The sequence below is a fragment of the Scomber scombrus genome, chromosome 20 (genome assembly GCF_963691925.1).
Source record: "Scomber scombrus chromosome 20, fScoSco1.1, whole genome shotgun sequence".
NCBI classification, from domain to species: Eukaryota; Metazoa; Chordata; class Actinopteri; order Scombriformes; family Scombridae; genus Scomber; species Scomber scombrus.
In genome coordinates this window covers 12,518,683-12,540,801 of record NC_084989.1, presented here as the reverse complement: position 1 = coordinate 12,540,801, position 22,119 = coordinate 12,518,683, and the positions used below count along the sequence as shown (strand labels likewise).

Sequence of the window (22,119 nt, the reverse complement as noted above, 5' to 3'; positions counted from 1 at the left end):
GACATTGAACTGAGAGCAGACTACCCACTGAGAGTATTTATTCAAGATGTTAATAACTGTTGTTAATAATACTAAGAAGTTAAATTTCAATGATGTGCTAACAAATTGGATAACTGTGTAGAATCACAGCTGTCTGTTTTGAAAGTTGGTTCAGGATTTGTCTCAGTGCTTTTTTTTCTTTAAGAGAATCTTTGCTCTTTCTTAAATAAAGTTGAAATAAATTCTGTTTTGGATTACATTTCCATCATGTAGCAGAAATCATGTAGTAGAAAAAGGAACCTACAGCATCCTAATGATGTTCACTTAGAGTTGAATTTATTCTCCTAATACTGTAAGCTGTTTGAGTTTGAAAGGTGAGTGTATTATTGTTCCGTATTCAAGTCCATCTGATCCACATATTTCACCTCCCACGCTGGGGCTCTGGCTTTACAGTTCTCTGTGGTACTGTATCGCTACATTGTGCAGTTACACTGGAGACTCACCTATAAAACACCAGGCGTAGAGGAATCTATCATAGCTCCATTAACACTTCTGCTTCATCCTCTTCTCCTCGCCTTCCTCCCCTCATTAATCAACAGACCAGCCCTCAGGGCTCTACTCTGCAGCTAAGCTCACTTTCAGTTTGTGTGTCTGTGTGTGTGTGAATATTGTCTGTGGACATTGTGTTTATGTATATTTGCATGTGTAAATGCACATGTGTTTTTATGTGTGTGTGTGTGTGTGTGCGTGTGTGCAGCTATGTGTCAATGTTCAGTTTCAAGGTCAGCTTCTTTTCTGCATCAGTGTGTTTATGAAATTTAGGACTAAAAACCAGCGAGAGAAAATAAAGATTCCTCAAGGGAGTTCTTAGATGTCATTATTTGTATGTGTAGTCTTATGATAACAATCAGCCATCCCTTTCAAACTGCTTCCAAATTCAATTTAGTCATTATGTGATCCAGAAAAATGGTATTGTAACCGTTGAAGCTGACAATCACATTTGTATGTAGTGTATCAAAAGGGGACCCGGTGAAGTTATTCTTAGGCAAAAAAAAAAAAAGACCCTCCTACCTTTTATATTTGAATCACGATCCATAATGAGTTCTTCTCCTGCTGTTACCTTTCATCAGCCTGCTTGCCAAGCACATTCAGTACAGTGTGCAGCCAAAGATAGCCTCAGCTGTGCGTGCGTGTCTATGTGTGTTAAGGGCCTTGTCTTTGTGTCTGTGTTCTTAATTTCCTCAACATGGCGCATAGGTAAACATTATTATGGTCGTGCTAAAAAAATCATAATTAAACATTACACCTGAGCTGCTTTAAATGCAAGCAAATAGCCTTGTTGACTAATGTAAATTTGCCCAAGCTGTCGACCAAACAAGGCTTTTTTTTATGTGGCGCTAATTGTTAGGCTCTGTATTATTAATGTGTTGTTAAAGAACCTTGACCTTGGAGTCTTGCGTAAGTGGGGTGAAAAAAAAAAGCAGCCAGTTCATGTGACCCCCCTCATCTGTGTGGGAGCTCTGTTTGTTTCTGTTTGTTTGGAGATGAGTTTGTACACTCCGCTCTCCTTCCCTCCCTCTTTCTCTCTCAGGGGAGTTCTTTTAATAGTAAGGAGGTGACAGTTTACCTCTCGCTGAACACTGGGGTGACAGTTTGGTACCTGCCTAGCTCGGCACACTGGCATGAAAACACTACAGCTGACTCTCTCACGTCGTATGCAAAGCTGCCAACTTTAAAATTACTTCATTCTAATGAGCCGAAATGACCTCAAGTGTCGGCCAAGGCAACCTGATCCCATTTCTATTGAACAACTTTTAATATTTCCTTAAGAATTATTGTTCGTGGAACAAAGTGCGGATAAGGTCTTCCAGTGGAAATGGAGCACACAAAAGTAGCCTTGGCAGTGGCACTTGAGTGGATCTTTTAAAGGTCATAATGGAGAAAATAATGGCTCTTAAGAGTCATAAAACAATTGAAAACATGCGGTTATTGGACAAAGTTAATATGGCAAACTTTTGACCCATCCTGAATTGTACTGGTGGCCTAACATGCCAACAGATTAGGACTCGGCTAATTTAACAAAAGGAAGTCTGAAGTGCAGAACAGGCATTGGGATCAACAATAACCAGTGTTAGCCCCCACCCACACACACACACACACACACACACACACACACACACTCACCTCCCTCCCTCTCACTCCCTCTCTTATGTTCCCAGTTGTTCGCTCTCATTTCAAAGAAATGTCTTTTGGGCGAAGTGATAATTGCATTCCTCAATGATTTCATGCTGAGACACACAGTGACACTGAATCACAGCCCACTTATTCCAAGAGAGTGTGTTCTTTGGGAGGAAATGAGACAAAAACAATATGACAAACTCCATCGGACCCCGTTCTTTGACATAAAAGTGCACTGCCACATTTCCCCTCCTTTGTGCACGCACACACACATACACACACAGACACACGCCTGTTTATTCCCCGGCGTCCTCTTTGATTTGCAGACCAAATGTGGCTGAGTCAAGTTAGTTCCAGCAAGCACAAATCTCTGCTTTCTGGTTGTGAGGGAATAGTTGTTGCAGACACAGAGCCTGCTGCTTTCCCAGCTAACCGTATCAGAGAAGCAGCCCAAACATCAGTGAGCGAGTTCCTCTTTAGAATTAATCCTTGAGGGGGAGGGTGGGGGGGTGACTGCACCAATGCATGAGGATTACTGCTTTTAGGGCTTCTGATGAAATTCAAATAACAAACGCTCGCACAAAGTGTCCTGGAAAACACTCAGCGTTTCATAATATCCTTCTAAACATGCAAATATTTGCTAGAACACCGCACAGTGGTCTGGGCCTCATTCAATTTCACAGTCTTTATTTATATGATAATCAAGTGGTTACCTAATGGTAATTAAGCTAGTCAATTGGTGGAGTAGCATCAAGGCTGTGGGCCGGGTTACCAAGAGCATCCTTTCATCCTCTTACTTTATATTCTCTTCCCACTGAGGCTAGTCGGTCACTTTTGAGGCACTGTATTTGGTTTCCATATAACAGCTCCTCACCTGTTGGCCTAGATGCTAATTTCATCTGGAAGCCTCTGGTGACGCGAGCACCAACATACTAAAGTGAAAAATACGGCTTTGCCTACATTACAGCTAGACCTAAATGGAGTTTTGTGCTTTTGTGCATTCATAGCATGTTCTTGTCATTTATGGATTTAGTTCAGTTTAACATTCGGTCCTGCAAGAGGATACACAGTGGTGGACAACTCATTCCAGTTCTATAAAGAAAATAACACTGCACCGTATTGTTGCTCTCTGTCTGTGGTGGTCTCAGGATGCTTGTCGGCGAGGGTATTCTGCCATAGTCAAATCCTCCTTTGTCTGCGTGTTATTGTCTGTGAACGCTTCAGCCTTGTACATGGATTAAATGGAAATTGCTGTGTGTGTCTGTGTGTGCGGAGGATTGCTGACTAAAGCTGTAATACATAAAGAGGTTCGGATGAGGGATGGTTTAAAGAGCAGGCAATTGTCATAATGATGACTTAAAGTAAAATTATCCCATCGTAAACATGTTTTACACATGCATGCAGCTTCATATACTGTAGCCAACAGTATTGAAAGTGGGTCCCTGCCAACCTAAGTATCATTAGAATCAAAAGCAGCTAAAATATACGTTGGAATAACTTTACCAAAGAGAAGTAAGCGACATTATTAAACTTTATGGGTAGATTATGAGATTATGATTGCAGTGTAATCCTTTCTTGTCTCCTTGTAAAAACGCAATTTTCCTTCTTGCCTGTGTCAGTTAAAATCTGTCTATGCCCAGTACTCCAGGGCGGATGCTGGTGAAGCCATAGTCTAAGCTGACACAAGCCCTGTTTACACCATAAAAAACAATTTCCCGCTACTCCTCTTCACTCCCTCACACCTGAGAGAGAAACTTCAATATTGACCTACATCTCCTTCAGAATAATTTGGCTGCTATTTTTGTGCTGTGCTTAAAAAATGCTCTGCGAGCCGTGATGGCTGGATCCGTGCAGTGTGTGACATTTTAAGTAATGTTTTCCTGCTCGAGGCTACCCAGCATGGGTCAAACATCTCTCTGTGTCTCTCCCACTGTAATAAGAAACAAAAAAACTTTTTTTTTTTTTTTTTTTTTACTTTTGCAGTCAACAGTGGTGATTGCATGTGAATTGGAATGAGTTTTTTTGGCTTTGTAGTTTTCTAGGGTTTGAAAAACAGGAAATTTGGGTGAAGGGGAAGAGAGATTCCTTTCAACTATACAGCAAAAGGTAGTCTGTATGCTGAATTCAACATCATGATATATCTGCAAAGCTCTGACTATCAAGTCCTATTTAAAAGCATAATTCATCATGAATCTTAATGGAGGGCTGCAGCCAGTTGCCTCCATGGCTCTGGACTATTCTGACACTCTTCTTTTTCAACCGCCCTCATCATTTCATGATAATTTTCTCCAAACTTTCACTAAAGCAAACTTCCTTTCTTTTGTCCCTCTTATTTCTGTTTCTTTCTTTTCATACTCTCTCTCTTATTTTTCCCTCTCCCTTGCTTTTCTCTCAATCTTCCTCTTTTTATTCAATCTGTTACATGATCATTTTTATACCACCTGCCCTTGCAGTCTTTGTCACACTAGGTAGCTAGACCCTTGGCTTTTGGGCCAGGAATCATCTGGAACTTGTTGTCCATCATATTTCATGCCACATTGTGACCGGGATCCAGTTTTCACCTATGGATAATACCCTCTATGTAATGCCACACAGCCACAGCCAAGGCCTTAACAAATGAAATAAGGGTTACTAATACTATGATATTAGATTTTGGGACCAGTTTGGCTCATGAATGTTTGATGAGAATGTCCAATCATGCATATAGACACAACAGAGAAATGAGGGACGGGAGAAGAGAGAGGGTAACGACAGAAGGGCAGGCGGAGAGACAGAGACGAATCAGGCTTGGAGAGAAAGTGAGGAGGGGGAGTGTGTGTGTTTGGGATGGAGTGGGGGGCAGTGATTACTTGCTGCTGAGGTAGCACTGCATTACACATGAGGATTTGGAATGGCCCAGATAAAGTAATCTATGATTAACTGGGGCGCGGCTGGCTCGCCACCCTGCCAACAGCTGTAGTCAGGGGCGAATTACAAAATTATGGGATGTCCAAACATTTTTGATGCGGCGGGAAATATATTTCAATATGGGGTGGAGGGGTCGGCTGGGATGAGAGTTATACACAAAGTCAAAGGTGACAGTCGGTGGAGAGGGAAGAGAGTGACAGAGGGAGCAGCGGTGCAATTAAAACAAACTTTTGTAGTCATCCCACTTGGCCGAGAATTGTTGAAATGGTGGAGCTGTCCTAGGATGACCTGGGGTTGGTAGCTGGAGGCTGGGGTTGTGGTTGGCAGAGTGATCGCTGCAATGATTGCTGTAACAACTGTCCGACGGGATAACAAATCAAATTAAAACTGCAAGCAGTGTCGAAGGGCCCTCGCACATCCATGCACGTCGGACTGTGGCGCAGTCGGAGGGCGCGCAGGTAGAGGTCTTCATACGCAGGAATGTCAGTGCTTGTCGCAGTCGCAGGGCATTGACAGCAGCCATGTAAAGGTCTTTGCTCCTGCTGCTTTAATGGAACATTGTGTGATGGGGTTAATGTCTCCACTACATGGCAAACCAAGAGCATAAATGAAACTGGATTAGTTATTCATATAATGGTCGACTTTCTGTTGGAGTTAGGGTATGGGTCCAAGAGGCTTTTTTGTGCGTCTGGACATGATACGTAGGCGTTATCGATTTCATTTCTCTATGTCAATGTGGAAGGCGGGGCTTAAACTTTGAAATATTCCAGGGGGCGCTATTAATCCATTTTGCGTCGGCCATTTCCGCGCTCCTTAAAATATCAAAGTTTTCTCCGGATCGGACATGATTGCAAGTTTTGGTGAGTTTTGGGGCATGTTTAGGCTGTCAAAAAGGCATAAAACTATAATAATAATTAAAATCATCCAGATTGAACATTTTAGCCTGGATGGCCGACTTCCTGTTGGACTTAGGGTATGGGTCAAAGAGGCTTTTCTGTGCGTCTGGACATAATACATAGGCCTTGTAGATTTCATTTCTCTATGTTAATGTGGTAGGCGGGGCTTAAACTTTGAAATCTTCCAGGGGGCGCTGTGGAGTCATCTTCTCACTTAAAAATACCAAACTTTGTCAGTAGTCAATATGTTTGACTGTTGACGTATGTGTACAATTTGGTGAGTGTAGGAGTTTGTGGAAATGTACAAAATGGATAAAGGCATTAGGAGGCGCTAGTGAGCTGTTGTGCCACGCCCAGGGGCAGTTATGGTCTCAAATTAAAGTGCTCCTGAGTGTGAACCTATGTGGGCAATTTGGTGATTCTGTGAAGACGGGAAAGTCCTCCAAACGCAGTGGGAAAATGGGAAAATTGACGCAGGAAATGCACAATAACCGACTTCCTGTTAGAGCGAAAAATTTGAAAAAATTAATTTGGGGGATTACCCATGAGTGCTATGAGTCCTGTAAATTTCACGAAGATCAGACAAAGTTAGTGGTCACATGACCTGCTGTTAGGGGGCGCTATGGAGACGAGGATGATATAGTTCCAATCTGAAGTCTCTGGAGGCAAAACTGTAGGAGGAGTTCGTTAAAGTGCGAGGCCTGGAAATGGGGAAAATGGCGGAAAAAATGCACCTGTGATCCAAGATGGCCGACTTCCTGTTGGACTTAGGGTATGGGTCCAAGAGGCTTTTTTGTGCGTCTGGTCATGATATATATGAATCCTAAATTTCGTTCATGTACGTGCATGTAGAAGGCGGGGCTTCAACTTTTAATGTTCTAGGGGGCGCTGTAGAGTCATCTTGGCACTTAAAAGGTTGCGGTTATACCAAAAAATAATATTCGTGAGTCTTGATGAGTGTGTCTAATTTGGTGAGTTTTAGAGTTTGTCAGTACATCCTAAGTGGGAAAAGGCATTAGGGGGCGCTACTGAGCTGTTGGGGCAAAATATTGGGCAAATGTGGTATCAGATGAAAGAGCTCATGATTTGAAACCTACGTGGCAGGTTTCATGATTCTGTGAACATCATAAAGTCCTCAAAGCGGTGTTCGAAAAATGAAAATCGGTGCACGCCACGCCGCGTGGTCAACTTCCTGTTTGGTAAAAAAATTCCACAAAATTAATTTCCCAATGATCCGATGAGACCTATGACATATTTAAATTTCATGCCGATCCGAGAGGATTTGTGGTCACATGACCCGACGTGTGGGGGCGCTAGCGAGTCCCCTTACCACGCTTGCGTCCAATCACGTTAAATTAAATAGATTTTCACCAGCTGCGACGTGTGTGCAGAATTTCATGAGTTTTCATGTATGTTCAGGCCACCAAAAATGCGATTCATTTGGCGGCATAAGAGCGTGCTTAATAATAATTAAAACTGCAAGCAGTGTCGAAGGGCCCTCGCACCCCCCCGTTTACCCCCCCAATTGTAACGCCGTACGTGCACGTCGGTGCGTGCGGCGGTCGCAGGGCTGTCAAAACAGGCATGTAGATGTCTTTGCTCCTGTGCCTTTAATTGAACATTGTGTGCAGCGGTTAATGTCTCCACTAGATGGCAGTCTAAGACCACAAATGAGTCTGAGTGACTTCTAAGCAATAAGGAATGTGGGTGAAGGGTCAAAAAATCATTGAGATTGAGCATTTTTGCCTGGATTGCAGACTTCCTGTTGGACTTAGGCTATGGCTCCAAGAGGCTTTTTTGTGCGTCTTTACACGATACATGTGTTTCCCGAATTTGGTTTGTCTACGTCAATCTGAGTGGAGGGGCTTGATTTTTAAAATTTTCTAGGGGGCGCTATTAATCAATTTTTGCGTCGGCCATTTCCGCGCTCCTTAAAATATCAAAGTGTTCTCCGGATCGGACATGATTGCAAGTTTTGGTGAGTTTTGGGGCAAGTTTAGGCTGTCAAAAAGGCGTACAACTATAATAATAATAAAAATTATCCAGATTGAAAATTTTAGCCTGGATGGCCGACTTCCTGTTGGACTTAGGGTATGGGTCCAAGAGGCTTTTTTGTGCGTCTGGACATAATACATAGGCCTTGTCGATTTCATTTTTCTATGTCAATGTGGAAGGCGGGGCTTAAACTTTGAAATATTCAAGGGGGCGCTGTGGAGTCATCTTCTCACTTAAAAATCCCAAACTTTGTCAGTAGTCAATCTGTGTGAATGTTGACGTATGTGTTCAATTCGGTGAGTGTAGGAGTTTGTGAAAATGTACAAAATGGATAAAGGCATTAGGGGGCGCTATTGAGCTGTTGTGCCACGCCCAGGGGCAGTTATGGTCTCAAATTAAAGTGCTCCTGAGTGTGAACCTATGTGGGCAATTTGGTGATTCTGTGAAGACGGGAAAGTCCTTTAAACGCTGTTGGAAAAATGGTAAATTGACGCAGGAAATGCACAATAACCGACTTCCTGTTAGAGCAAAAATTTTGAAAAAAATAATTTGAGGGTTTACCCATGAGTGCTATGAGTCCTGTAAATTTCACTAAGATCAGACAAAGTTTGTGGTCATATGACGTGCTGTTAGGGGGCGCTATGGAGACCCCTTGCCACACCCACCCCCAATGATGTTGAAATTGAAACGGCGTCACCAAGTGTGACATTTCACGCGCTGCATGTATAAACATCAGACAATGTATGGAGGAGTTATAAGGAGTTGTTTGTTTATACAAACAAACGACTGCCACGCCCACCTGGTATAACGTAGGTAAAATCTGTCATCAAGTTTACATAATCAAGGTCTGAGGATGATATAGTTCCAATCTGAAGTCTGTGGAGTCAAAACTGCAGGAGGAGTTCGTTAAAGTACGAGGGCTGAAAAAATGCACCTGTGGCGGAAAAAATGCACCTGTGATCCAAGATGGCCGACTTCCTGTTGGACTTAGGGTATGGGTCCAAGAGGCTTTTTTGTGCGTCTGGTCATGATATATATGATTCCTAAATTTCGTTCATGTACGTGCATGTAGAAGGCGGGGCTTCAACTTTTAATGTTCTAGGGGGCGCTGTAGAGTCATTTTGGCACTTAAAAAGTTGCGGTTATACCAAAAAATAATATTCGTGAGTCTTGACAAGTGTGTCCAATTTGGTGAGTTTTAGAGCTTGTCAGTACATGCTAGGTGGGAAAAGGCATTAGGGGGCGCTACTGAGCTGTTGGGGCAAAATGTTGGGCAAATGTGGTATCAGATGAAAGAGCTCATGATTTGAAACCTACGTGGCAGGTTTCATGATTCTGTGAACATCATAAAGTCCTCAAAGCGTTGTTCGAAAAATGAAAATCGGTGCACGCCACGCCGCGTGGTCAACTTCCTGTTTGGTAAAAAAATTCCACAAAATTAATTTCCCAATGATCCGATGAGAGCTGTAACATATTTAAATTTCATGCCGATCCGAGAGGATTTGTGGTCACATGACCCGACGTTAGGGGGCGCTAGCGAGTCCCCTTACCACGCTTGCGTCCAATCACGTTAAATTAAATAAATTTTCACCAGCTGCGACGTGTGTGCAGAATTTCATGAGTTTTCATTTTTGTTCAAGCCGTCAAAAATGCGATTCATTACACGGCATAAGAGCGTGCTTAATAATAATAATAATTAAAACTGCAAGCAGTGTCGAAGGGCCCTCGCACCCCCCCGTTTACCCCCTCAATTGTAACGCCGTACGTGCACGTCGGTGCGTGCGGCGGTCGCAGGGCTGTCAAAACTGGCATGTAGATGTCTTTGCTCCTGTGCCTTTAATTGAACATTGTGTGCAGCGGTTAATGTCTCCACTAGATGGCAGTCTAAGACCACAAATGAGTCTGAGTGACTTCTAAGCAATAAGGAATGTGGGTGAAGGGTCAAAAAATCATTAAGATTGAGCATTTTTGCCTGGATGGCAGACTTCCTGTTGGACTTAGGCTATGGCTCCAAGAGGCTTTTTTGTGCGTCTTTACACGATACATGTGTTTCCCGAATTTGGTTTGTCTACGTCAATCTGAGTGGAGGGGCTTGATTTTTTAAATTTTCTAGGGGGCGCTATTAATCCATTTTTGCGTCGGCAATTTCCCCGCTCCTTAAAATATCAAAGTTTTCTCCGGATCGGACATGATTGCAAGTTTTGGTGAGTTTTGGGGCATGTTTAGGCTGTCAAAAAGGCGTACAACTATAATAATAATAAAAATTATCCAGATTGAACATTTTAGCCTGGATGGCCGACTTCCTGTTGGACTTAGGGTATGGGTCCAAGAGGCTTTTTTGTGCGTCTGGACATAATACATAGGCCTTGTCGATTTCATTTTTCTATGTCAATGTGGAAGGCGGGGCTTAAACTTTGAAATCTTCCAGGGGGCGCTGTGGAGTCATCTTCTCACTTAAAAATCCCAAACTTTGTCAGTTGTCAATATGTGTGACTGTTGACGTATGTGTACAATTTGGTGAGTGTAGGAGTTTGGGAAAATGTACAAAATGGATAAAGGCACTAGGGGGCGCTATTGAGCTGTTGTGCCACGCCCAGTGGCAGTTATGGTCTCAAATTAAAGTGCGCCTGAGTGTGAACCTATGTGGGCAATTTGGTGATTCTGTGAAGATGGGAAAGTCCTCTAAACGCAGAGGGAAAAACGGAAAATTGACGCAGGAAATGCACAATAACTCACTTCCTGTTAGAGCGAAAAATTTGAAAAAAATAATTTGAGGGTTTACCCATGAGTGCTATGAGTCCTGTAAATTTCACGAAGATCAGACAAAGTTTGTGGTCACATGACCTGCTGTTAGGGGGCGCTATGGAGACCCCTTGCCACATCCACCCCCAATGATGTTGAAATTGAAACGGCGTCACCAGGTGTGACATTTTACGCAGTGCATGTATAAACATCCGACAATGTATGGAGGAGTTATAAGGAGTTGTTTGTTTATACAAACAAACGACTGCCACGCCCACCTGGTATAACGTAGGTAAAATATGTCATCAAGTTTACATCATCAAGGTCTGAGGATGATACAGTTCTAATCTCAAGTCTGTGGAGTCAAAACTGCAGGAGGAGTTCGTTAAAGTGCAAGGCCTGGAAATGGGGAAAATGGCGGAAAAAATGCACCTGTGATCCAAGATGGCCGACTTCCTGTTGGACTTAGGGTATGGGTCCAAGAGGCTTTTTTGTGCGTCTGGTCATGATATATATGAATCCTAAATTTCGTTCATGTACGTGCATGTAGAAGGCGGGGCTTCAACTTTTAATGTTCTAGGGGGCGCTGTAGAGTCATTTTGCCACTTAAAAGGTTGCGGTTATATCAAAAAATAATATTCGTGAGTCTTGATGAGTGTGTCCAATTTGGTGAGTTTTAGAGCTTGTCAGTACATGCTAAGTGGGAAAAGGCATTAGGGGGCGCTACTGAGCTGTCGGGGCGAAATATTGGGCAAATGTGGTATCAGATGAAAGAGCTCATGATTTGAAACCTACGTGGCAGGTTTCATGATTCTGTGAACATCGTAAAGTCCTCAAAGCGTTGTTCGAAAAATGAAAATCGGTGCACGCCACGCCGCGTGGGCGACTTCCTGTTTGGTAAAAAAATTCCACAAAATTAATTTCCCAATGATCCGATGAGAGCTGTAACATATTTAAATTTCATGCCGATCCGAGAGGATTTGTGGTCACATGACCCGACGTTAGGGGGCGCTAGCGAGTCCCCTTACCACGCTTGCGTCCAATCACGTTAAATTAAATAAATTTTCACCAGCTGCGACGTTTGTGCAGAATTTCATGAGTTTTCATGCATGTTCAAGCCGCCAAAAATGCGATTCATTACACGGCATAAGAACGTGAATAATAATAATAAGAATCCTGGCAAAAGCAATAGGTCCCTCACTGACTTGTCAGTGCTCGGGCCCTAATAAGAATCTTGGCAAAAACAATAGGTCCCTCACTGACTTGTCAGTGCTCGGGCCCTAATAATAAGAATCTTGGCAAAAGCAATAGGTCCCTCACTGACTTGTCAGTGCTCGGGCCCTAATTATAAAGATGGACACCACGGCACAGACCCCACCGCCGTCTGAAATTGATTGCCAGCACCAGGAACTGATATTGCTGGGCCTGGTCTGTCATAGTCCATCAGGTGTCATTATCACCAAGGGAAGAGTAAACCTTATGCAGAGCTGAGGAAGACTTCATCCTCACTACTGCAAGAAGAAAAAGCAAACACAGAGAAACATTTAAGCCGGTATCCGATGTTTGGGTTTTTAATCTTTTCTTTGTGGAGGTTAAAAAATTATTTATTTTGCTCCGAATCCTGTTAAAAAAAGCTCAATAGTCTACATGCTTAATGCCAGCTAAATTTAGCCTGCTACCATCATATCTGAGTGTTCTAGAGCTACCTTGATTGAAGTACTCTCATTCATTGTATCGTCAGTAAGTGCACCAGCAATCATTTTTAATATAGTTTAGTCATAGTTTGTAGGACACATACATCATTGTGAGGTTACAAACCCTTCCCACATTTGTCCTTTAAAAAAAAAGAAATATCTAAAGAAGAATAGATGCATTTTGTGCCTCCAAGGTTTTGCAATTGTGATTCAATATTCACCAGTGCTCCAGAGAATCTAACAGACTGCTATTTTTATTCTGCTGTGTGATTAGTCATTTACCTGAAGCAGGCTGTCATTGGAAATCATTTTCATCTCTTAGTTCCTCAGCTCATCCAAATAACGAGTGATTTGTCTGTCGGAGGGGGGAATACAGCCCATATTTTATTGAGAGGTGAGACAGTTCCTCAATAATGCCAGAAGTTTGATAATGTTCCGTGAAGTGAATGGACTTTGTATTTGAGGCCACTTAGACAAAATGACTGAGAACTCAAAGATGGATCATTATTGAGGGCCGTGAGGTAAAGTTCTCCACTACACCTCTCAGTCATAGGTTTATACATTCCTCCACATAATGTATTCTGACAATACTACCTGTCAGGAGCCCAAGTTGAGCATTAAGACATTTATTGGTGGAACCAAAAACCATAAAGCAAGGTTATTTTATGTGTACACAGATCTATTCTTACCTTCCTTTTGAACCTTTCATAAGAGCCCATCAAACAGTCTGCTTCCGTCTGTCTGTGTGTAATCATGTTTTGGCTTTAATCCCTTTTCCGGTCCCCCATACAACGGTCACAGTTTGGTTGACGTGGTTGAGCCGGTGTTGATGAACTCGCTGCACCTTGCCAAGTGCCTCCTGAAGTGTTTTCCTCGCCACAGATAGACCTCCCTAAAAGTGAAAGGATTGCCCTTGAAATGTTCTCTCCAGCTCGCTGCTTTTGCTGATGCCTATTTTATACACTATGTTGCCCCATGTAGCAATGGACTCATTGTTTTTTGATAGTGAAGAAGAAGCACTTCAGAATTGAAGAAGGATTGTCTTATTCATGTATAGTACAGTGTTGTCAAACATTTTGTAGTGTTGCGGGTTGAATACTTGAAGGATTTCTTTGATGACAATCTACTCAAAATGATGACAAAATGAAAACATGCTCTTGGAAGCTGGGTATTTTTCCCATTCAGATTTACACTTTTGCTCAAGGCGCAAGCAATTCCATCATCTATACTTTCATTGGATTTCGCATCGCCACTCAACAGCCATTTTAGTGTTGCTGCAGCATTATGAGTACAATTAGAATTGAAATGTTGCATTTGTTAGCAATTGGGGAAATAAATTAGCAAAATAAATTAACCAAATCAATCAATCTCATTATCAGAAGTTTGAACACCCGATACAGGGACCTCTATCTTCTGCTTTAAAGAACACACACTGACGTCTTGCCGATAAATGACGATATTTATTTGTAGCTTAATGTCAATATGTCAATAACTCAACACATGAGGCATTAATATCATCAAACAAATGAATAAAAAGATCTTTTAAATGGTAATATAAACTGATCACTTAGTTTCGTGATAATGGAATGAAGTATGTGAGTGACCAGAAAATGGCGGAACACTAGGGAAATAATCAGACTTCTCTAAGCTGGTTATTCTATTCAACATCAAATCTTATCACAGGAAGATGTGAAGTTTCACCTACTTGTTGGAGCGCCATGCTGGCTCCACTCATTTGACTCCCATCAAGGCAATGCTAATCAGAACGTAGTGGATGCTGAACGTAGTGGATGCTGAGCAGACAGCGGGAATCTCAGACAATCCATTGGTCCCAGTCCAGGGCCAATGGATCAGAAGTGCAAGACTGATGTACAGCAGTCACAGTGCTCATGAGACAAAAGTCTATGCTGTTCTAAGTTGTTTGGTTATTTGGTTATATAATATAACATAAATGGGTGTACACACCAAGCAAAAAGAGGAGGCAAAGGATATTTATTAGTTTTCTCTTTTTGTCTGTTTTCATATTCATGAATAGTAGATACACACACACACACACACACACACACACACACACACACGCACACACACACACACACACACACACACACACACACACACACACCAGGCACACTCATTCAACTTGTGTTGAAAAATGTTTCCAAGATTGTGTTAATGAAGTGTTCAATTTTAATGACCCAATCTCATTAGGATGCCAGTGGCCCGTGGGTTCATCCCACCTCCCAGAATTGAAATGAATACACAATAAAATGACGGCTTTAAATCTTGATGTAAGGCTCGTCATCTTTTGTGATTATCGCAAACTGCTGGATTTTGCTGTTCACAGAAAGTACCATTTTGACGAGCAGAGCACATGAATAATTTTGACTTTAACAGGCTAAAGTATTGTGGCTATATTTGACCCGTCATTGTGCAGAAGTGCTTAGATGGAGGTAATTGTATATGCGTGTGTACGCAGGTATCAGTTGAGTGAAGGGTGCATGTGCTTTTCTGACTGACAAGCCTTCCACTCATTCATCAGACTTTGAGACTGTAATCTGCCAATCAGGCATAAAAAAAGGTGCAGACTTCAGAGTTCATACTTACCCATTAAGAGGACTCATGGTAAGAAGCTACTGAAATCAGGCATGAAAGGTAGATGGTGATTGGACCTGTTGCTTACAGAGTTGAATGAACTGATTTAGAATTTGGTGTGTTCTCACTCTGTGAGCAAAGACCCATAGAGTCACCAGGATTCCAGGTTTGTTTGTTTTGCTTGTGCTAACAAACATTTAGGTTTGATAATACTTCATCTGAGGGCTGCACACTTGATAACTAAACTTTTTTTAACTGACTGGGGGAACACACTGGCTTGTCCGGATCTGTTGATAACTGGGTTGCCTCCTATCTCTCTAACAGAGAGCTCGTTTTAATACATAATCAAAACACTCAAAAATCACTTGTTGGGCTCTTATTGCCCCTTTGACGGAGTCATGAGGAGACATGGCATCCTGTTTCTGTTTTTACGCTGATGACCACGCTATGTGACCATGCAAACCTCCCAAGTCTCTCTGATCATTCTTTGATCCTTGTTTGAACTGGAAGTTGTTCCGGTCAAAATAACCACAAACCACTTTCTTCATTTATTAGAAAAGTGTTTTTCTATTCATGTCTGTTATTTTACTCATTAACTTTTAAAAACGATCTACCTGCTAAGATCTCAGTCAGAAGTAGGAGAGGAGCAGCAGTAGGTTGACCTCAGGTCTCCACTGAGGAGTCTAGCGCACCTAATTTTGTATAGTAGCCTAATGATGCAGAAATTAAAATCAGTCACACCAAATAAACCCCAGTTCATACTGTGAATATGTAGTTTCAGACACATTGTTGTATTTTTTTCTGGGTTGTGAGTAAAATCATTAAGAATAATGTAAAATCAGTCTTCACACCACCAAGGTGAACTAGTTTAGTCTTGACTCTTGGTTGACACTGCTGGAGGATGGTAATATTGATTTACAAGTGTATTGTTCTATTTGTGTGATATAGGATTCGTGCAGATTACTTTGAATATGTTATAATTCGTAATAATTAAAATAACATACTTATATGTATATATAAGAATTGTTTCTATTCCTTGTATTTCATTTTTTGTATTCATAATTGTATATAATTTTGGTATTTATGGTTGTTATTTCTATCTATCGATCTATATATATGGTGGGCGCTGAAGGGGAGTTCATCCGGGCCGCCTTACAAACTAGAACCACCACTGATCCGATTAGTCGATTAATCGTTTCAATAATCAATGACTAGTCGACTATCAAAATAGTCGTTAGTTACAGCCTATTGTGGATACAATTAAAGCCAGGAAGAGCCTGTCTGTCAGTATATCAGGATATCAATAAATACAATGCAGATGCAAAAATGAATGAATAATACAAATGCATTCTGCCAGTAGAAATGGTTCCTGTGCCTCTGAGCAGGACACAGTACACAGTGTAAATATAGAATGCAGGTTTTTATTCACGTGTAGGTGTGCCAAACAGGTAACACTGCTGCTCTGTCAGTGATGACTGTGCATTTTTATTGGTATTAGCACAGTGCACATGTGCAGACACAGCCTCCATCAAAAGTCTTTACAACTGTTCAAGCCAACTGACAGACTAAGACACAAGGGAAGGATGCGAGAGAAATATGGATACAATGTAAGGGACTTGGGATGTATACCATGTCCCCTAATGACAAAGACAAACTGTTGTTCTTTTAAAATATATTTTACATATTAATGCCTGGATGTGACAAACCTCACAGGATAAAACTGGACTTTTATAGGCTAAGGCTCAGAGAGAAATTTGACACAAAAAACCTTTCTTATCTCACCCAATCATTTCTCTCATTGAGAAATGCAAAGAGAAAAATGCAGGCTTTGATCTTAAACAGGCTTGACCACTGTAAAGCTTTCCTACTGGGTTTGACATAATTCAATACAAATGAAGCTTTTAGCATAAGTGTAATCAGTCTATGTTGGTTTTTTCTCTTTGAATGTACAGCAGGCAGATCCCCAACCGACTTCAGTTTTATTAGGTTGAAAAATTGATCTCTTTGACATGGTCAGCGTCAAAGTCTCTCAATTAAATAAAGCATGCATTCTTGTGTTGTCTTTCCTGATTGAGATGATTGCTTGTGTGTTATGGTGGGTGCTGATGTCCACAAACAAAAAGCTGTCATACTTGCAAAATCAAGGCTCTAATGAAATAACTATAGTAAAACTGTAACGAATAACATGGCATTGTCCATAAGTTGCTGGTGCAATCAGGATGAAAGAACTTTTGTGTACAAGTTTAGCTGGCCAGCCTCTGCACACTGCAGCGATCAAAGACAAAGGCAGGGTTTCTTTTTGATCGCGAGCCTGCAATTTTGTCTGTGTAAACACGCCAAATTCGATTTTGTTTGTAGTAAGCTGGTGGCCTATATTGCATGGGCCATTTTTCCCAAACTAGTGAATGCCTACTTTTGGTAATTGACCATAGGGATACAAGGTGGGTGGAGGTGGAAATGTTTCCACACAAAAGCAATCAGAGGACAGCTCAAAATAAAAACTAGGCCGATTTTTATTTTCACCAGAGCTGTCCTCTTTATCATTACTTTTTTTTTTTTTTCTGGAGCTGGTGAATTGGTTTCCAGTGCCAATCCGTGTATTCTACAGTGTGCTGGCATTAAATAAGTCACACCAAACCAGCAGAGAGTCTCATTCACATCTGTGTAATTACAATCAGTGTAAGAGTGTCTCTGAATAAGACCCACCAGCAGCCCGAGAATAGGACTTCCTTGACAAAGCATTGACAACAGTGGAACAGGCAAAATTAAGCCCTCTCCATTCATATCCCCTAGTTCTTATTATGCACAAGCTATCTCACTGAGCTTGCTTTTGTGCTGGTATAATTACTTAATCTGAGCACTCCTAGGGTGAATTACTTTGTGTGCGGCAAGCAGACAGCATTGCTTTGACTCAAGCTCCCAAAAGGGAATTGAGGCTAGCTTTAATTTTACTGTTTTAAAGTCACAAATGTGCTAATGGCCACTGTCAAAAGGGATTCTCATCTATTCTTGTGTTTCTGTCAAACTTGCAGTTTATTTTTATTATAGGCATTATAATGGAAATAAATACAGTATGTTCTATATGAAGTAAGATTTGATTGCCCCTTTGTTTCCGTTTGTCTTTAACAAATTTTATGGTCAGGGTAGAGAATGATCCACAGTGCATTACAGAGTGTGTAGTGCACTTTTTGGTGTTGTTTGCTGTTTATAATGGGCCTGGGCAACACTTAACTAGAATGGAGGCCCATCAAGGCAGACCGATAAGGACCTAGGGATCCACTCTAGTCAATTACTGCAAAGTGCCAAGTTCAACTCAGTGGGCCTTTTATGAAGTACACCAGCTGAGTAAACAAATTAATCGTACATCCATGGTTCCCTAACACTACCATGCGGCCCAGGGCAATCATACGTCAGACAGAGTGATAGCAGCCTTCTTCAGCAGGAAATAGAGGGAGGCTCCTACTATTAAAGATAGACAACCATCACACTTATTCTGCCTCGTGCACTGTTCTGCCTGTATTGGCTTTTTACACATTAACACTGGCTGTGTGAAGAGGGAGGATAGGTTTTATAATTCTGTCTTTATGTCCAGATAAATATGTAATTAAAAATGTAAACATGGACATAATTGTAAATGATATGTTACAATGAAAGAATTACACTTGCATACATGCATGTATGTTTTGTGTCAAGTCTATCTGTGATAAGAAAATCAAATCTTTAAATAGGAAATTGTTTTTATGTACTTGCATGTGTGTGCTTGTATGTTCCTCTTCATGATTCGACCTTGAAGTAGTCCATGGTATACTACACTCAGTATTTGTGTCATCTTCAGCTGGTGGATGGGGAGATTGTGGTCCAGTAATCAATACTATGTACAGTAATCTACTGCACCAGAGTGAGTGTGTGTGCCTCTGTGTGTGTGCACATAATGTGGCAAAAGAGAGAAACAGAGTGTGTGCTCTACAGCCTTCAATAAATGGAAGCACATTACTCCAGGTGTAAACCAAGTTATAAAGTTGTTAAGCTTGTGCAGCAGACTGCAGTTTGTTCAGAGGTTTCAGAAATGTTTTAAATGCTCTGATTTCACTTATGTAACAATATTTGTTTAAATTAATTCTGGCATTTTACTTAATGCCTGCAGTTGCAACCCATATTGGCCCTATTGCTAATTAATGAATAAACTAGTCGCACTGAGAAATTGGGAGATAGATGAATAAATAAATCACTGAATCAATAAATTACCCAGAACTTTGGATATTAATATATAAGCAAAGAAAAAAATTCAGTAAGCAAATCAAATTTTGCTATTTTTACTAACCTGCTTTCCTTCCTAGCAAAATATTTTAACAAATTAAATATCCATTTCCCTCATTATACTCCCTACAGTTTTGGTTGGGACTCAAACTTTTTACTGCTGTTAAAAAATATTGTCATTTACTTAATATACATTTTCAGGAAATGTTTCTTTGTTTAGAAGACCATATTTAATATTTGAGTGTTTTAATCTTAATAAATAATACCTGAGGAGGTTTTTTCTGAACTTTAATTTTGAGTTTAACTTTAAGTTTTCAGTTTTGAAGCTCATTGTAGTTACAGTGTAATGACATTTTAATGTTGAAATCATTTTTAAATAGTATTTTACATTTTGGGCATGGTAATACTACTTTGTTTTAACTGTCATTAGTCTGTTTAAGTTTATTATTTTTACTGTATAGCTATCTGGGTAGAAAATAATTTACCTGAACCCTGACAAATTCAACATGAACAAAAAAAACTATTGAAGATTTTTTCCCTAAATATTCAACTCATCAAAGTCACATTAGAGGACTGAGAATAACATATGTTTTAAATGTACTGTGGTAGGTGGGCTGTCTGAATGGCCTGTGAGCATGTAACACTTCAGCATTACTGATTCATGGCATACAATCAAAGAAAGAGACATTGGAATTTGTGATTGACCAAAATGAAAGCGTTTACTCAAAGTGCTAAAGCTCTGATAACGCTGTCATAGCCAGCTGACTAAATGCATGAATAATGAGATTTTAACATTTGAATGAGATATATTCCACATATTTACAGAGGTTTGATTAATGGGGCATAATGGTTTAATTTCCTTTCCTTTCTATTTGGTGCTGTTTTTCTCACAAAAAATGACATTTCCTAGAAATTGGCCTGTTTAAGTACATAATCAGGTTAAGAATCATTCTTATCTACTTAATGGCAGTGATTTCCAATAGTAAACTACAGGAATGAACCCTCAGGTTAGTTTATATTTTGGCCAGCCTAGCCACTAGCTGCTAGAGTACCTAACTCCTATATTTCTGATGAGCTTTATCCGGTGTTGATTTCCTGAATTTTTTTGTATAGCAGTAGTTGGTCAACCTGAGTTCACCTTGGCTGTTATTTTTTTGTTACCGGGGATTGACTTCTCTTGACAGTCAGTTTGTGTTTCTCTGTAGTCTATATTCCCAGGAACCATAACATACTGTATTTCTTTGCTCCGTGGGGAGTTGTATAACTGTAACGGGGCTGCCATCATTCTCTGTTGTCAGATCTTCCGAAGATGTTGGCTGGTGTTCAAGAAGGCCTCTAGTAAAGGACCCCGACGGTTAGAGAAGTACCCAGACGAGAAAGCAGCCTATTTCCGGAGCTTCCACAAGGTAAACACACACAACTGAAACACATCATAAATTTTATTCTGACCACTAGTTTTCAATCAATTTGTCTGAATCTCTTGATTTACATTTTTTGCACTGTACAGCATTACACAGTGATATTTCAGCCGAAACAATTAGTCAATTATTTGATTAGTTGATCAACATAACATTAATCATTAACTATTTTGATAATCCATCTAGGACTGCAACTAGTAAGTAATTATATCATCAATTATATTCCCCAATCATATTTTCCATTAATTGATTCATCTATCCAGAAAATATCATAAAATGGTGAAAATTTCACACTTTTTCACACATTTTCTCAGACACCAAAATGACAACAGTTCAAAACTTTTCAAAAAATGTTTAATATACTGTCTAAAGGACCAAAAAACGGATACACTTTTATGTTTGAGAGGCTAGACATGGTGAATAATCCATTATTCACAAATTGTCTGTCCTATTGGTTAATTCCATTTTCTGGATTGTAATAATTTGCTGTTTTTCTTTTATCTTTGGGCTCTTGATTCCATAAAAAATAAATTTGAAGATATCTCCTTGGGAAATAAAGATGCGCATATTTCATCGGATGTTGTCTAATTAGGTACAGCCCTGAACAATAATGCAATTGTTAAGCACTTCTTTTTAAAATCATAGTTCATAATGAAAGCAAATACAAACTCAAAGTATTTGGAGGTTGTATGTGCTTAGAGCTTTGCATCTATCATCTCTGTCTATGGGTATATTTTGTATTTGTGTGATAGCAGTCAATGATTCACAAAGCCAAGTTTTCAAATATACGTTCTTGTTGTTAGTGGTGATGCCCAGGAAGAGAAATACTGGCCAATCAACTGGTCAACATTAAGCAACTCATCAGATTGCTATACAATTTAACATTGATATCCTTTATCCCTAGAGTATGAATGCTAATGATTTGGTAACATTCAGATAACCTATGATAATGTATCTGAGAAAAAAAACGAATTATATGCACCCTAATGAAATATGTATCTTAAAGTTTATCTGTCCACTCTGTGTGTTACCAAAAGGACATTAAACCTGGTGTTTCTGGCCCAGTCTAAATGCTACTAACATCGGCATGCAGAGCACATTCACCAGACAACAGCCAAGACTTGCATTTTGCAATTTGGCCAACTGGTAGAATTAATTAACTTCAGCTGATAAAATCTGATGCTGATGGTCGGCCTTTAAATGTGAAATTGTGAATTGTTTTTAGGCTTAAGATGTGTTTTCTTGAAGCAGCAGGAACAAATTCTTCAATTGTAATAAGGATTAACATTATCTTTTTTTAAAAGTGATTTGATTTCTATCAAACTTTATTTGAAATAATAATAATACTGGTTGTATGAGATTACGTCACTCAGAGTGGGTGCTTTTTGCATTGCATAATAAAAATATTACACCTATGGAATGAACACCATCAGTAAGCTGCATTACACTCTCACCAAGGAC

General features: G+C 40.3%; 1 protein-coding gene across 1 annotated transcript in view; it reads left to right on the top strand.

The window, feature by feature from the left end:
• Positions 1–22,119, top strand: part of dok6 (docking protein 6) — a 51,167-nt gene that overhangs the window by 11,779 nt on the left and 17,269 nt on the right. Inside the window, exons 2-4 of the mRNA XM_062441734.1 lie at positions 466–498; positions 14,836–14,841; positions 20,539–20,646. Of these exons, the coding sequence (XP_062297718.1) occupies positions 466–498; positions 14,836–14,841; positions 20,539–20,646 (147 nt within the window). The remainder of the gene's footprint in view (positions 1–465; positions 499–14,835; positions 14,842–20,538; positions 20,647–22,119) is intronic.